Raw genomic sequence first — 17,746 nt, 5'->3', positions numbered from 1 at the left:
TAATATCCATACAAATCAATACAAGGGAATACTATGTATAAGCAATATATCAATACAAGGGAAATAGATAAATGTTTTCGGTAAGCCATAAACAATAATCATAATATGATATATACCATGATGGTAAAACGAAATGTAGAACAATCTCGATTTAACATCTGCAAGGCTATTTTAATATAACTTTTTAATAGAATAAAAGTTGAGGAATTGGAGGTATCAACTGAAAAGCAGGGCTTGTTAAATGTGGATCCCTTAAAGAATTGGATAAAAGATCAGTACGAGTATCATACGAGAAGGAGGGGTGGGAATAAATAAAGTTGATGTGATGATTGGTAAATGGAATATGGAGTTGATGGAAGGAGAATGAAAGAAAGAAAAGAAACCGAAAGGATAGGGTGGTGCTTAGGTTGTCGGTAAAAGAGGAAGAGGGGAAAGGGAGAAAAAGGGAGAGAGAAAGAGAGAGAAAAAAAAGAGGGGAGGAAGGAAGACAAAGCTGGCTACCGATCGCTTTTTCTTTTTTTAGCTTCATTTAAAACAATTCAAACTAGCGGCATTTATAATGTCATTGCTGAGAGAATTCCGGTATTTAGGACCGTAAAAAGTCATTAGAAACAATTTGCAGATTAGAACTATAAAAGCACTTCAGTACTCAGATTAGCCAACATTAAAAAATTGATAAATAGAGCATAGGCCTACATATTGATTAAAAGTGTACAGGATTGCAGGCCAAATAATTTTGATTCACTCTTACAAACCAATTTCTATTAAACACATATACAATACAATGCAGTTATATAAATGATGCATTATCATATAAACATTTATATATATATATATATAAATGTATATATATATGTGTATATAACTATATATATGTATAACTATATATATATATAAAACTATAACTATAACTATATATATATATATATATACAAACATATATATATATATATATATATATATATATATATATATATATATATATGCAAACATATATATATGTACAGTATGATCAAACTTGTTACATCACATGAAGGGGTATAATATTATTAACAGAAAACAGTCATTCAAAAAATTCATTGCTTTTCCGTCTACCTTTACATTTATATATTTACCTTTATATATATACATATATATATATATATATATATATATATATATATATATATATATATATATATATATATATATATCAGTATCATTAAAAAATAATCCAAATCTAAGGGTATATTCTTATTCCTTTGCCAAATGAAGCGGCGCGATGGCGGACACTGTAGTGTCAGAGTGCACTCTACTTTTTATTGACTTTTTACTCGACTTCAAACGATAGGTGGAGGTGTGTGTTTGAGCGTTTCCTTTCAGCCTGTATAATCGTCACGGCTGTATATCACATTTTAAAGGTTGATCAATCAATCAGTCAATTTTTACCACAGTCAATAATCTAGGCCCACTTACTTAGCCGAATCACACTTAAATAAAGAGAATATCTTCTCAGAAACATAGACCGACAAACTGTATTAAGTTACCGTCATTTTCGCTTTTATTCATTTTGAATTTGACATTAATTTGTATACTATTTCGTTTCTTTAACTTTTCAATTTTGTTTACTTCAATTTTTCTATTGTTAATATTATTTTTGCATTATTTTTTTTCTTTGATCAATTTTGTAAAGTCAATTTCATTTTTGTTTTATTTGCATTCAGTTGTTCACGGCCTTGTTGAAAAAGCAGCTTTTAGCTGGAAGCAGGCTTTTTAACCGTGATTAAATGAATAAAATACAAATTTAAATAATTTGTGTGTGTGTGTGTGTGTGCGGTGTGTATATGAGTGTGTGCGTTTTTGTGTGGGTGAGTGTTGGCGAGACGATGATGTTGGAATGTGGGTGTATTTGCCTGAGAATGTGCCTATATTGTGTGAGGAGTAAGGATATATATTGCAAATAATCTTGACTAAATGATTCCGATTCTGCGGATGGGTAATTAAAGGGCTTTGTATCATTCATTCTTCCAGGATATTCTTGATGGTGGTCGGGATCTTAAGCCGTGGAAGGCCGAGTTCGGCAGACATTCAGAGGCACTAGCGTACCTAAGGGGGGGGGGGGCAGGGGGAGACTGCCCCCTGACGAGTCACAACTCATGCAGGGGACGTATCCCTGCCCCCCTGACGAGTCACAACTGATACAGGTTGTGGTTGAAGACTTTTTTTTTTTTTTTGCTTGTCAAATTTTTTTTCTGGTAAGAAATCCTTTATTTTTGGTTGAAGACCTTTTTTTTTTGCTTGTCAAATTTTTTCGCAGACAAAATATCCTCCAGAAAATTTGCCCCTCCCCTTCTGGAAAATCCTAGGTACGCCAGTGTTCAGAGGTAAGATTTTCGAGCTATCAATGATGACGGAATGTCTTGGACATTGGTGCAACCTGTGAAATATAAAATAAATACAATATGTGAAACACAGACATCTGATTAGTACCGCACAAGCTTTGGTTTTAAACCCACACAACTTGAGGACCTCACTAAGCATTTTACATCAATGGTTAATATGGTGTTAGTTTGACACCCACTATGATACTGTAATTACCGGTTGTCATTTAAAAAACTGTTTTTAGCTCAAACTTCGTATTTGAAAATCTTGTACCTCTTATACATCGTACAGCTTTTACAGTGTAGGCCCGGAGTGTAGGCTGACCAGCCGAGCTGCAACTCTGTGATTTCGGAATGGCATGCATACTAGACCTACTCTGAAATCGTATCAATACTGCACTTTTTTTTTTTTTTTTTTTTTTGGGGGGGGGGTAAGGGGGCTGCGCCCACTGTTCTCAGTGTGTGCAAAAATTCTCATCACCTCCACACATACACACACTACACACACACACACACACATACCGATTCACTTGGATCGATTTCCATTTGGACCTCATGGAAGATAATAGAGTGGTGGGCCTTCCAACCAAATCTGTTTTCCTTTTACCTTTTTTCCTGAAACATTTTTGTATATTTTTATATACAAAAATATAATTGTATATATTCTTTAATGACACAAATTAATGAATAAATATATAAAAACAATACCCCCATGAACCTGCATCATACTAAATGACTTAACAATGCGAAATGTAAAACTGACCTGAAATGCCCAGAGCAGAGTCCAATTCAAACCGTAAGATCGATAATACCTTATTGACTCCATCTGCACCCTGCGTATAAAGTAACGAATTGCAAAATTATATGAATGGAATTATACCAAGTCGTAATAATTATGTTATAGATTTAACATGAAATTAGAGCAGTATTTCATGACTTCTACATGTGTAGTAACTTTAATCAGATGTTCCTCTGTATATCTCAGTTTAAGGTATAAAGCAGGGGCGGATCCAGGATTATCCAAAAGGGGGGCACATTTTCCCGAGAAAAAATTGAAGAGCAACATAATAATAAAAAAATATATAAAAATAAATGTCTTCACTTCGGTCCGTATGAACGGCGTATTTCCATTAAAGATATACCTTTCAAAGGGGGGGGGGGCACACTTGTGTAAGAACATTTACTTTAAAAATGTTGATTATGGCTCTCAATGGGCCATGGCCCTGGGAAGCGGGGGTGCCGCGAAGCGGGGGTCTCGGGACCAATTTGACTTCCATTTAGTAGTGATTTTTTTTTTTTTGCTTTTCAAATTCACATCAGCACCCTTAACAACCCCCACTAAAATAATCGTTCCCAGGGCCCTGCCAATGGGGGGGGGGGGCACACCCGGATCCGCCACTGGAATAAAGTACTTATCGTCGGAATAGAATACAGTACCTAGCGAGTCCAAGTATAAGTGGCTACATCTAGCAACACGTATGGTATGAATGATTCGAGAGATTTGATTCGTAATAATGCTGCGTTACTCTTTGGACATAAACTACACGAGAACGAATGAGATTTTAGACGTTCTCTGTTTATAAGTGACTAAGTGACATGTATGTGATCGATAAATGAATAATACTATAGACTATAGACAGAATAACAGAAATGAATAGACAGAAATGAATAATACTATAGACAGAATAACTGTTGTCAATATTCTAAACAGGATGACATGTAGGCATCCATAGACTTTGTCGGTAGTATCAAAATCAAACATTTTAACCTCATATCAATTCACACGCCAATTTGCAAATTAATATACGGACGAAAATACTAAAGATTAATCGACAGACATTTTCGTGATGACATTTGCAATCGTTAAGTTTGCGCTTCAATTAAAATAATCAGCTGCCTTGGCTGGGTCCAGCTCAAGGTCAAGTCTGTAATTATGTTTAAAACTGATCTGTATTATTTTGTTGTACCCATCCCCATAGGCAGAAATCCCAGGGGGGACATACATCAGGGGCGGATCCAGCTTTTTATAAAGGGGGGGTTGGGGTGGTATGCGAGGGAGCGTAGCGACCGAGTCCAAGCGAGCGGAGCGAGCGAGGGGGGAGGGTGTGGGAGGGGGGTGTCCCCCCTCCCACCCCCTCCCACAGTAGGGAAATTTTTTGAAAATCTGTGTGTGAAAATGGAATAAATACATGAAAATAGAATAAAATAAAATTACAAGTTTAAAAAAAAAGATAAGATTTAAAAAAATGGTCCCCGGATTTTTTTTTTTGGGGGGTTGCAACCCCCCCAACCCCCCCTCTAGATCCGCTTCTGTACATCATTAAAAAATGACAAATGACCTTACATTTTTTGTGATAACCTTTTTTTTTGGCTTGTCAATTTTTTTTAACGAAATGACGTTACATTTTGGGTGATAAACTTTTTTGTGCTTGTCAAATCCGCCCCTGGTTCCCCCCTATATTTTGGGAGAGATTTCCGCCCATGCCCATCCCCCACTTACATCACAAGCTAGTCCCCAGAGTGCTGGTCTACCGATCAGTACAGCCCTTGCTCCCAATCCTAGAGCTTTGAGGACATCGGTTCCTGATCGAATCCCTCCATCCATGTAAACCTCAACATCACGACCTTTGACAGCTGATACAACTTCTGGTAAGACGTCTAACTGCAAAGATATAATTATATTAGAAATGTACGTTTAATTTTAAACCAATTAAGAGACGGTTTCTGGAAAATCGTTGCAGAGAATTTAATGAAATATATGTGTATTTCATTATTGTTATATCCTTCCATCTGCCATGTCTGCTGGCCAAACGCCTTTTCAAGTGTTACAGTATCACATGAGTGAAGAAAATTATATTCACCCTAGAGAGGCTACTTAACCTTTCATCATCGTGGTATATAAATAGTTGTTTGAAGTAAATACACGACTTATATGTGTAATTCCTATGAATATCAACAGCGTACAAGTTGAATAAAAATGGAGAGAAGATAACATCTGTCTTAGCATTCTCTTTTTTTTTCGTGTACGGCTTTTTGTGATGGCAGTTGTCTGCCCCCAGTTAGAGACGGGATCTTTTATACCATCAATATTGATATTTCATGACAGAATCATGAGTTTTCCAAGTGGAAATCAATTATTCGAACTTTGTATGAACAATAATGAAAAATAAAAGATAGAATAAATCTTACAACATATTTTATTTTTACTGAGATGGAGTTTGTCTTTCGCTCACCCGATAAAACAGCCCAAGAGGTTTTAAACTTAAAGGTCGAGTCCACCCGCAAAAAATGTTGATTTGAATCAATAGAGTAAAATCAAACAAGCATAATGCTGAAAAGTTCATCAAAATCGGCGGCGGAGCGAAGTTGAAAGTGGGGGGAGGGGGCAGAAGGAAAAAAAAGTACTATCTTAAAACAAACAAAGATTACTTATCTACAGTGGCGTAAATGGGCGCAAAATTTTCAGGGGGCTAGATATGTCGCATCACGTAAAATTTATAAGAATGCGAGCGAGCAAATATTTTGACACTTTTGTAATGAAAATCCAATTTTGTGATAGATTAGGATTACTCTTACAATTTTTTCATTCATAAGCAGTAACATAAAGAAATGGGAATATTATTTTCTTGTTTCAAGGGGCACTCATTAACACATAAACGGGCCCTTCTCAGGTAAAAGAGGCACAGAGCACGTTTGTGAGGGGTAATTTTCTCAGGTATAAGGGGCAATGAATTTAGAAAGTTCACTTACTAGAAGGCAAGGGGCACTTGCTCACACATAAAACGAGTCCTTCTCAGGTGAAAAGGCACTGAACACGTTCGTGGGGGGGGGGGGGCATTTTTGTAAAAAATGGCCATGATATACGAAAAATGGCACTTGTTATCACATAAAGCAGGCCCTCATGTGAAAGGGGCACATAATACTTTCGAGAGGGGGCATTTTTTGGGTAAAATATTGGCACTTATCCGAGAAAGGGCACTTGGTAACACCTAAAACGGGTCCTCCTCAGGTGAAAGGAGCACATTTTTCTTGCATAAAAAGGGCACCTTTTCAGGGCTTCAAAAAGTGGAGGGGGCATTGTGCCCCCGGCTCCCCAGGATCGCCGCCCCTGAGTTATATGCACAACTCAGTCGTATGCAAATGAAAGACTTGATGTTATCCCTCACTCACTATTTCTTTTGTTTTTTATTGTTTGAATTTCACAATATTTTAATTTTTACAGAATTGACAATAGGGACCATTGTAACTGATCCATAAAATGTTAAAACAATGGGGATTCCACATTTTCAATAAAATAAAACTTTGTTTACAGGAATGTGGAGAAAATTAAGAATATTTCATATTTCATGAAAATATAAAAGCAATAGTGAGTGTGTGATATTGTCAGTCCCCTCACTGCCTATCAAGGGATGTGCAAAAAAATTAGAATGTCAAAACATTCTTATTTTACATCCAATTTTGATGAATTTTTCAGTGTTATGCTTGTTGGATTTTTCTTGTTTTATTAAAATCACCTTTTCGTTGGGGTTGACTGAAAGATAGAGACGGTGAGCAAGAAGATGGAATAAAATAACCATTTTGTTTTAGGAATGGAAAATCGAGTGTTCTCATTGATTTACAGAACCAACCAAATCATAACGGGCGATATAAACTCGATGATGAAAATTTCTTTGTAAAGGTGGTCAGATGGGGGGGGGGGGGCGCTAACATACCGGAGCAGGGACCCCATCCATATGCCTTCCACCATGAGCTGATACGATGATTCCAGAAACACCAGCATCAGCTGCTTCTCTAGCAGCATCACCTGTAACAATAATCAATGTGGGAGGGCAATCAAGATACGAATGGATAATTCGTTTTTCCGTTCCAATCATCGAAAAGCAAAAACGGAATTCAGCCCAGTAGTTCGGTTTTTGAAAAGCTACACTATACTTCGTCACAAGATAAATCAGGAGCGGAATCGTATACCGTATGTCAGTTAGAACATGACTGACACAGCAGCCGTAAGTTTTTTTTTCTCCTAAAGGGTCTTATTAAATGTTTGTCTCTGTTAAACTAGCCTTGGTTAGGTGATGATATGACACTGTTGTTTAAGTTTTAAATGCAATGGCTTTAAATGTGAAATTAAATGTTGTCTTCCAGTGGCGTAGCTAGGATTTTTTTCCTGGGGGGCACTGGGGGGTCCTTATTTTCTGGTGTGTGTGAATGTGTCACAAGGGCGGATCCGACTTTCGCCAATAGGGGACGGGGCCCGGAATTATCTTCACCTTTATTTTCCCTAATCAGTCACTTCTTATAGTTTTATTCTTATAAAACAACATAAACATGAAATAATCTCATAAGCCATGTATTTTGTCCTGAAAATTTAATATTCTGTGCAATGTAATGTGTGATCCTGAACAAGATGTGTATGTAACTAGATGATTACTGCGAACAGAATATTTTAATAACTGTTCTAGCATTATCGAACAGGGACCTGTTAAAGACTGCTTACAGTTACCAACGAAGACGGTATATATTTCAATAATGGGAGCGCGAAGCGCGAGCAAATTTTTTTGACATTCCGACCTAAAAATTGTCATTCTAAGCACTTTTTGTATTAATAAATGGGATAGGTATGTAACTAAACGATTGATGCGAGTGTGAAGCGCGAGAGGAAGAAAATTGATATTTTAAACCTAAAAGCGGGACACTCTATTCATATTTTGTAAATCATGAATAGGATATAGTTAATTGGGTATCGTTAATAATGCGATCGTGAACGTGAGCAAACAATTATTGATATTCTGATCTGAAACTGGATAATTTAAGTACATTTTAAATAAAGAACATGCAGGCTATCGCGCATGTTTTAGACTTAGACCTAGAATCTGGGCATTCTGAATACATTTGTTTAATGTAACTTTATGAAATACACGAAGACAATAGGAACTTGGCAAATCAAACAATGTGACCACGCAGCGTGAGCTTAAAATGTTGATATGTAGACCATAAAACGGACATTTTACAAAGCACTTAAATTTGTAAATGAAAAAATAATAATGAAAGCTCGATGTCCGAGCTAAAATATGTTTTGTATATTGACTTCAAAACTTGCTCCATATCAGCCTATTGAGCAAGATATGAATCTCATTGAACAGGCAATTCTGGCGCGAAGCGCAAGCAAAAATTTTATATATACACAACAAAAAAAGTAAGTCCCCCCTTAATCGAATTGCTGTAACTTTTGAACGGAATTATTTTGAGATATGATATTTCGTAAGTGGTTTTCTACACTCATTAAGCAACTCCTTGGGAAAAATGAAATTGATCGGTTTAGTCATGCATGAGTAATTAAAGATTGAATTAAAAATGACAATTTTTGAAAGTCACAAGAGTCGTTTTTCAGACTGTGTAAATACAAAGTTGGGCAAAAATTGTTTTTAGGTGAATTTTATGGTGTTAATGCTGTTTAACTATCCATCATTTAGCCACTCCACACACAATAATTGTGATATCGTATGTTTATGGTTGAGTGAACACAATGTATTGTGACGATAGGGGTTTATGGTAGTATCCTCTACAACTTGTAAAACATGTTAAAATTTGACAATGTTGGTGGCTCCCCCGATTATAGGCCCCTCCCCCATTCTAAAATTCTGGATCCACCACTGATTTGTCCATAAATTCAACTGATCCCGATAAATTGTTCGGAAAATAATACATTTATGCAGTATAAAGAGTCTTCATTCCCAAGTTTTCGAATGTGCTCGCTCAACCATGAAAATGTCAAAATTTCGGAAAGTGTGTGGTGATAGAAATGATGGATGATAAAAACAACAGCGATTAAGTCACATTTGAAACCGAATTTGCCCCCAATATTTACTTTATTACCCTTTAAAATGAGTCTGTGACATTGAAAATACCCCTTTTCCCACTTTGATGCGTGCTCACTCATCCATAAATAAACATATCGATTTCATTTTTGCACATGATTCTGCCCATAGGTTGATAAACATTACTGCCAAATGACATCGCTAAAGACAGCCTTTAAAAAAAAAGTTCCACCATATTGAATAAGGGGTTCCTTATTCTTAAACATATGCACCCATAATGTACACAATGTCTATGAGAGAGGAAGTCAAAATTTTAACAAAAATTAATGTGATATGAGGGTTTGTTTCATGGACGGTTTTTGTTACTTCTGCCTACAGTTATTTCATAAAACTTCGCACATGGCTTCAGAGTAACACTATCCAAAAGGCGCGCACACAAAAATAACCATTCGATACGGCACAGAGTGGGGCCAAGGCCTTGAACTTTCTTCTCATTTGCATAATTTTCGAATATTGTGTGCTTACTTATGCATTAGACATCGGGAATTTCATAAAAATCAAATCAAATGAACTATGCAAGGAGGTTTGTGACAGATATCCATAGTTAGCTATTGCATTTTTTTCCAATAACGTAAAAAAGAGCTAATCACATTCCACATGTTCATGCAAGCATGAATATTTAATTAAACGCGTTTGAATCATTGAAGCATGTTAACTGGTCATGAACATCACGAAAAAGTTTTTAAAAAAATCATTTTCAGTTACCAAAATTAAACAATACTTGCCTATGATATTTGAAAATCGTATTTTTGTTTTCAATAAATGTTCATTGAACAGTGAAATGATGAATATTGTTGAAGATACTCTTCCCAAAAATAATTGTCATCATATTCGATCATTTTTATCGATAGAAATGTGTAAAAAATCCATTTATAGCAAATTTGGACTTGTGTTTTATTCAACCGTGAAATTTAGCCAAATAAGTTGTAGCGTCTTTTAGAAAGTACCTTTTACAAGCCTTCTGACTATTTTTCATGATGAGAATTTGGAATTCGTTCCAAAGAAGTGGAATCAAAGTCATGATATTTGGCTTGTGACTTTTGAAAAGTGACATTTTTGCCTTCTGGCGGTGCTCACTGAAGCATGACGTAAAATACGTCCATAACATTTACTCAGAGGGTAGCTTATAAAATTACCTACACGCTCATGTAAAAATATATTAAAAACTTGCATTGGCTCGATAATTATTGATGTTTGTTTAAGGGGGGACTTACTTTTTTTGTTGTGTATAGTTACATGAAAGATTTGTTTTTGTTTATTTTTTGCAAGTCTTCCCCTCACATTATTTCATTCACTCGTCTTCCTCCTCTTATTTTCCTCTTCTTTTTTCTTCTGTCTTTCTCCTTCTTTTCCTTTTTTCTTTTCTTCTTTCTCTCTCTCTCTCTCTCTCTCTCTCTCTTTTTGCTCTGCCAATTTTTTCAGGGGGACACCTGGGGGGGGGGGCACGTGCCCCCCGCCCCCCCCCCCCCCCCGTAGCTACGCCACTGTTGCCTACCTGTCAGGATACCCTTAAGTACAATCGGGAGTGATGTGATTGTCTTGAGCCACTTGATGTCATCCCATGTTTTAGGTGATTCGTAATTTGTAGCCATGTAACGACGTAAGTTGACATCACCTGAACGGATAGCTTCACGCAATTCTGGTATATCCAAACGTAAATTTGCTGGTCTACATGAAATAATGAGAGAGTTGAATAAAACCAATGCCTGCTGTTTTAATTTGGGGGACAAGTCTCATCAACAGTAAAGCCCGGTGCATAGCTTATTTTCCTTCTCTTTCTTCTATCATTGTTTTCCTGCATTTCTGAATTAAATGAGCCTATTAGCTAGAACTGCATGAGCTGCCGGATGGATTGATGATAAGTATGAATTTGTGCCTATGTAGCACGTCTCCAATACATCTAAACTATAAAAAAAAGAAACAAAAAACAAACCTCTCCCTGATAGACAACAATAAAGAGTGTCAAACTTCCCCCTTCCCCGATCGAAACCAATGTGAATCTTTTGTTTTGATATTGATTCGTAATGTTATGCACATGCAGTTTTATACATGAATACTTTTCAAATTTCAATATCATCATACCTCAGACTTGGATCTCCATAGTATCTCGATGTTGAAGAAGATGTTGCATGCGAAGATTTATAGAATGAATAGTCTCCCCAAAGAGGTAAATCAACTGTGAGAACGATAGCTTTGAATCCTTGTTTCTCAGCCTCCTTGACCATGTGTTCAGAGATCTGAAGATCCTTGAAGAGATATAACTGCAACCATCGTAACCCATTCGGTGCTGCCTGTGAAACCTCAGCGATGGATGCATTAGATAGACATGATAAAATGTACATGGTGTCAGCTTCGGCCGCTCCTGGTATACGATTGACAAGTTAAAATATGAGCTTATCAAAACATTGGTAATTTAATAGTGTGAATCAAATTTGACACTTTATGGTAGAGATTAGCAAGCCAACTTCATAACAAGAAATTTCCCTGAAAATCCCTGTTTTCCTTACGCGGCCAACTTGGGACTAATGCATGAACAATGAAACATACACATTTGTATTCGGGGCATTATATTCTAATGTGCAGTCTTAGATTTATTTTAAATCCTTGCAAGTTAGAGTGTGTAGGATCACGATTTTGAGTGATTATAACTGAAGGAAAATCCCGCACTGGTAAGCAGTGAAAATGCATGAAACTTTCATTGTATTGTCATTCTCCACATCTTTCCAATAATGTATAGTTATTTTGGCTTCCAGTATGGTCTTCAATTATTTTTCAAGTGTCAGTCTACTTCCTACATGGTAATCATCTCTTATAGTATGTGTAAATAACATTTTCATGTGACATACATTATATTTTGACGAAGAATAAAGGAAAAATGACTCCTTAGGGGGATAAACGAGATTTTACAGTATAATTACGCCTTGGTTCACAAAAGCCTGTAAATTAATTAAAAAGATCACCATTTTAGTTAACTTATTTATATATTTATACAAACAAAAAATCAGAATGACATATTAAATGAAAGCAGTTGCCCAGAACATTTTTTTAAGGGACTTCTTAAATGACTCAATTGTTGGGGATTGTCTTTATTGTGAGAGGGAGTTTGTTCCATTCCATTGAGGATACAACGGTAAATGTTCTATCTCCGGTCTGTTTTCTTTTAGTTAGATATGTTAATTTAAGTGGGTCTTCAGAGGATCTATTTCTTCTACCTGGTGGGTGTTTCATAAAGCTGTTCGTAGGTTAAGAGCGACTTTAAGAACGACTGGTGATCCTTTCTTGTGGTAAATGGTATATTCATTGGCGATGGTTTAGCGCGTAAGAAAGGTTCACCAGTCGTTCTTAAAGTCGCTCTTATCTTACGAACAGCTTTATGAAGCGGCCCCTGGGACATATAGATTTCTAAACAATCAGAAAAGTTTTTTAGGGCTAGGTTATAGAGTGATTTGTATAAAAAAAGAAGTAACTTAAAAACTTGGTTTAAACCAACTGGTCAACCCCCTAGCAAAAAGCTATATCCGCCACGGACATGAGGACAGGGTGTGTGAGTGTGCGTGAATGGTTGTGGGGATGTGACATCGTGTAAGTGTGTGTGCGTGAGCTTGTGCAAAGGGATGTGACTTGGATGTTGCGTGTATGTGTGGGTGTGGTGTGTGTGGGTGGAGATGTCTGTCCCAAATGATTTCAACCAACCTTTTGCAGATTCTGCTTCGGCAGATGGATGGGCGAACCGTTGGGCTTCTGCCGGTGCTACACATATAGGCATGCTGATTGGTTGACCCAATACTGTGGTGGACAATGAACGTTGCGTGACGTCACGAAGGATACGAGGACGAATCACGTAACTAAAATAAAAAATAATATATTTTGATCCATTCAGATTATACGATCCATCTAAAAATTAGATATCCTTATACACTCCATAAAGGCCAAGAATCCCCAAAATTAATTTTTGTGTATCAAAAATATAATCAATCAATTTTGAATGTAAAAAGTTATGACAATTCAAGGTTTGGCTTAATGTCACTAAATAGATGTCATTGTCGGTATGCAAATAAGGGAACCAATGACATCGCTCGATCGTTATTTACTTTGTATTTTAATAAACAAACATTAAATATTAATTTTTCCTCATAATGTGAAACAATGTGTAATTCCTCCCTGAACTATTGAATTCCCATTCTTGCAGCATATTGCGGTTGAATGAAAAGCTTCCTCAAGGTTGAATCTGCAAAAATTTGAATGTTTATTATATTTAATAGGATGAAATACAAATAAAATATTGAAATATCACAAATCTGTGATTTATAAGATTTTTCTTTAGATTTTCAGCGTTACACTCTTAAAATAGTTGGGGCAAAAAATGCCCAACATTAAACTAACCCTGGACAACATACTGTCCACAGTCCACACAACTATTGGTTAAAATCTGCCCGAATTGGGTAATAAAAACTAATAATTGGGTAATAATTTGCTCAATTGGATAATAATTGCGGAGAATATATATATATATATATATTGTTTTTTTAACTTACAAACATTACCCAACACAGTGGACGGTATGTTGCCCAACATTTTAAGTGTGTATGGTTCTTTCATATTTCTCTATTCATTCAAATCAACTTTAAGGTGGAGTGGACTTGACCTTTTTATAAAAATATTTTATTCATTTATTTTATTTATTCATTTATGTATTTGTTTCTGCATGTCATGACAATATACACAGTGTAACCATCACAAAGGGAAATGTATAAATTTTACAAGAGGCAGCCATGTAGCGGTATGACAATATAAGCAAATGCTTGAGACGATGTTGCACCTTTGAAAATATAAAATCCACATAAGAAAATACTAAGTCAGTCAAACAAGCTGACTTATGATTACAAACAGAAAAAAAATCATGTTCCACAATTATAAATACAAATATTTACAAAATAAGCGTGCTCTAGGCCGATATTTTAAGTGTGCATAGTTGCAGTGAAAACACCTTACGGATTTCACACGAATTACTTTCGCGAAGAATTCCTGCATGTGCATTCCAGGGGCCGCGGAACGGTTTTCAAAGTGGGGGGGGGGGGGGGCTGAGCCAAAAGTGGGGGGCTGACCATGCAAAAAATCACAATCATAATGGTAATTTTTACGTTTTTGTACACGGTTTTGGAAAAAAAGTGGGCCCCACGGTTCCGCGGCCCGTGTATTCAGGAGTTGTTGCTAGAAGAAAATGTTCTATTAACTTTGTTCATCTTTTTTTTGTTGCAGTCCTAGATTTACGAAAGTTTGATTGTTGAGAACACCAATGCAGTTCAATAGTCCATGCACTCACACCAACCATACCCACACGAATCAGCCTGCATATACTCAGAATTTTTCGATAGCATATAGGCCAACAGTTCAGCTACAAACATGACAAATGGGTGAATAGATTAAAGTTTTTACTCCGAAAGGGGTCAAATAAAGTTCATACCTAGAAAGGGTCAGATAGAATGAAGTCAAAATCAATGTCATGGAGGAAGCAGTGAGATCAAACAAGAAACAAACAAAACAAAAAAGAAAAAAAGAAATCGCGCGTCCGGCCGCCGTGACCAACGTCATGTGGCTGTGGATGTGTGTTGCTCGGGTCAAGGTTAAGTAGGTGATTAATGTTCCAGAGCTATCAGAGTCGTTTGTTGTGCTGTGTGACAAATAGAGGTGTGTCACAAAAGGCTTACCTGCGTATATTGGCGACACCATGATATTTTGACAGTGGGGCAAGATTACCTCAGTCACATTTGCTCTACGGCGGACGTAAGGCGAGTCGAAAACAGTCGTTTACACATTTTTTTTTGTAAGAATGAATAAAACGGATGTTTTCGACTCGCCGTACGGTTACATGAGACAGAAATAAAGAAGATCATGGGTATAAATGTTTTCCAAACAGTCTCCATGCTTATATATATGGGGGTGCAAAGATACCCCCCTTCCGACGACGACGACATCATGGCATTTGCTGATAATGGAATTACGAACTTTGGAAGAGGCAATGTTTGTTTTTTATTGACACTGTTTTTCAGTTCTAAGTGTACTAAAAGAATCGCCATTTATATGTCACTAAACTAATATTGTAAATGGTGATCTACCGTGTGAGTAAAACAAAAATTGACACCCCACGAATCCCCAATTTAGAGGGAGGGGGTATGCCAAGAAGACATTATACATGGTCTGAAAGAGCATCTTCTCCCAGATAACGCTCCACTGCGATAATCAGAAGGTATTTTTCCCTATTAATAATGTAAAATTCGATTTGCGCCAAAGTAATGACAGCAATGAATTAATCCAAATGTCAATGATGTCCTACATGAGTTAATAAAGATATTTACAAATTCCTTTTCAATTAAATTAACTTAAGAAAAGTGTTTATTAAACAATTCTAATGTTAAGTACTGAAAAGGTGTTTTGCAATGGATTGTAATGCAACTCTCGTAGGATGTTGACATCATTGACGTCTGGATTCAGTATTTGCAGTCATGCCTTACTTTGGAGCAAATCAAACTTTACATCACTGCAAAGAATACATACACTAATTATCCAAGCGTGAATCATACCACATAAGTGGTATCAAATTATTTGGGAGAAGATATTTTTTCCGGCCATATAATGATTATCGTATTCATGACATATTTTCCCCATAAATTGGGATTTGTGAGGTGTCAATGTTTACCCACTCGGTATAGCTAGAGATCTACATGTATATAGCCATACATTGTAAGGGATTGTTAGTTGGGCAAAATTTTCTTTAGAACAAGATAATTTAGGGGATTAAGTGGTGTATGATTGTTTATTAACTGGTGAAATGAGTAGACCAAAATCACTTACTGTATTTTGTTTGTTTAACAAGGACAATGGGCTGATAAAAACGGCAACAGAGTATTGAATTATAAATATTTTTTACAAGCCTCTGGCAAACAATAAGCTATAAGAACAGAAAAGTATGCTGAAAATGTTATTTGATTATACACGTTGTATATGAATACATACCGATCAAAGGCAGATATGCTATCATTGTACGTCGTCCTCCGTCCCGACGCATCGTCATAAAACGACCAACCTTCCGGTGATAACAGCTCCTTAGCTCGACATCGAAACTCTTCGATGGTAGTCAATGATGTCCCTGATGATGTGGTCATGATGGGTTTATCTTAACTGCTCAAAGGGAACTAAATTCACTGGGATTTTCTTTTCCATCCGCTCAGTGGGCATCGCTGTCAAAGGTCTGTTGGGTATTGAGGTCACAGAGGTAAAGAGTGCTGACAGGAAACATACCGGGGCACATAAAAGTTGAATATAGAAGAAACATTGCAGGTCTGCTGATTTTCAATACACAGGGATGAACAAAAAATTACAGGAAAGTTGATTGTAAAACTACTGTACATCAGCTAAAATGCTTATTTGTATACAATTTTTGAATGATGATCGAGAACTTGGTACAAGTCAATTCAGTCGTAAAAGGTGTCGTATGACGGCTGAGTCAGCATATCTACTACACAAAGGTGACTGAAATCTATTTACATTCTTATTATGTCCCCCCCCCCCCGATCTCGGTAGAGGGTTGCGCGATCGCGACGAAAATTTGCACACGATGATAGAAAATGACATCTACTACGCGATTGCATATATAAATATTATTTTGGTAATAAACAGCATCAAAGCAAAATAATGACTGGTATCACTTAAATGATAAATAATCACTCATATATGAATTATTAGTCATATTAAATGTGGCGTAGTATTGACAATGTACATGAAATCACCTTTTTTGGTGCAATGAATTCTGGGTCTGACATACACTTACATAACTTTGCGTTATTTAACCGCGAACCCGGGCATCGCAAATCTGGTCTCCAAAGTTGCTCGAGACATGAAAAAAAAATATTCAGGAGACGACACGGTGCGCCCCTAAAGGTTTTTACAAATTATTTGCCCCCCCCCCCCCTTCGGAATATTGGGGTGAAGAATGATATGCATGTGTTTGTCACTATATAGGCATATTTGGATATTTAAATAAACATATATATGCAGTGACGTTACCCCACTGGGGGCATTACGCACATGCCCCCTTCCCAAATCGTAGAAGGAAAGGAGTAGAAAGGGAAAAAAGGGAAAATCTATTAAGGGAATGCTAGTGAAATAAATGAATTTACATTTCACGTATTTAATCTGGGGTATTTTTTTCCACTCGTATTACAGCAACAGCTATTTGTTTTTAACTCCAAGGGTTTTGTTAAGGAAAAAATACATTTTCATTACATAATTATTGATGTAAGAAAAACAGAGTCGGATCAAAATTAAAGATCTTGATGATCTTAATAGTTGCTTCGCTCCCTTACTTCCGGTTTTGAGAAGGGGAAAACTTTAGTACCCGCTTTGTCCACCCCCACCTCCAAAATTCGTAAGTAGGGCCTACAGATACGCCTTTATATTTTAATATCACTAAATCAAAACTATTTTTTCACATCCTTGTGTGGGGCTATGATA

The 17,746-nt window shown here is 36.5% G+C and overlaps 1 protein-coding gene across 1 annotated transcript; it reads right to left on the bottom strand.

Annotated features, from left to right (window-relative positions):
• Positions 1–1,269: 1,269 nt before the first annotated feature.
• On the bottom strand, positions 1,270–16,798 carry LOC129274951 (2-Hydroxyacid oxidase 1-like). The gene is made up of 8 exons (XM_054911706.2): positions 16,250–16,798; positions 12,929–13,080; positions 11,318–11,597; positions 10,731–10,903; positions 7,073–7,164; positions 4,861–5,022; positions 3,124–3,193; positions 1,270–2,416 (listed from the first exon to the last, which is right to left on the bottom strand). Exons 1-8 carry the CDS (start codon positions 16,396–16,398, stop codon positions 2,358–2,360), a joined length of 1,137 nt encoding a protein of 378 aa, XP_054767681.2. The 5' UTR covers positions 16,399–16,798; the 3' UTR covers positions 1,270–2,357.
• Between the last annotated feature and the right edge of the window lie 948 nt (positions 16,799–17,746).

This window comes from Lytechinus pictus, chromosome 2 (genome assembly GCF_037042905.1).
Source record: "Lytechinus pictus isolate F3 Inbred chromosome 2, Lp3.0, whole genome shotgun sequence".
Lineage (NCBI taxonomy): Eukaryota > Metazoa > Echinodermata > Echinoidea > Temnopleuroida > Toxopneustidae > Lytechinus > Lytechinus pictus.
Note: the sequence above shows the minus strand (reverse complement) of the source record. Positions and strands in the feature narration are given on the sequence as shown.

Bases quoted from the DNA above. Each gene is read 5' to 3' on its own strand.
- LOC129274951 (XM_054911706.2), bottom strand. From the start codon at position 16,398: ATGACCACATCATCAGGGACATCATTGACTACCATCGAAGAGTTTCGA. The intron at 5,023-7,072 runs GTATGTTAGCGC...ATATCTTTGCAG, and splicing joins TGGATGGGGTCCCTGCTCCG to TTAGACGTCTTACCAGAAGT. The intron at 3,194-4,860 runs GTAAGTGGGGGA...CTTTATACGCAG, and splicing joins TCTGGGGACTAGCTTGTGAT to GGTGCAGATGGAGTCAATAA.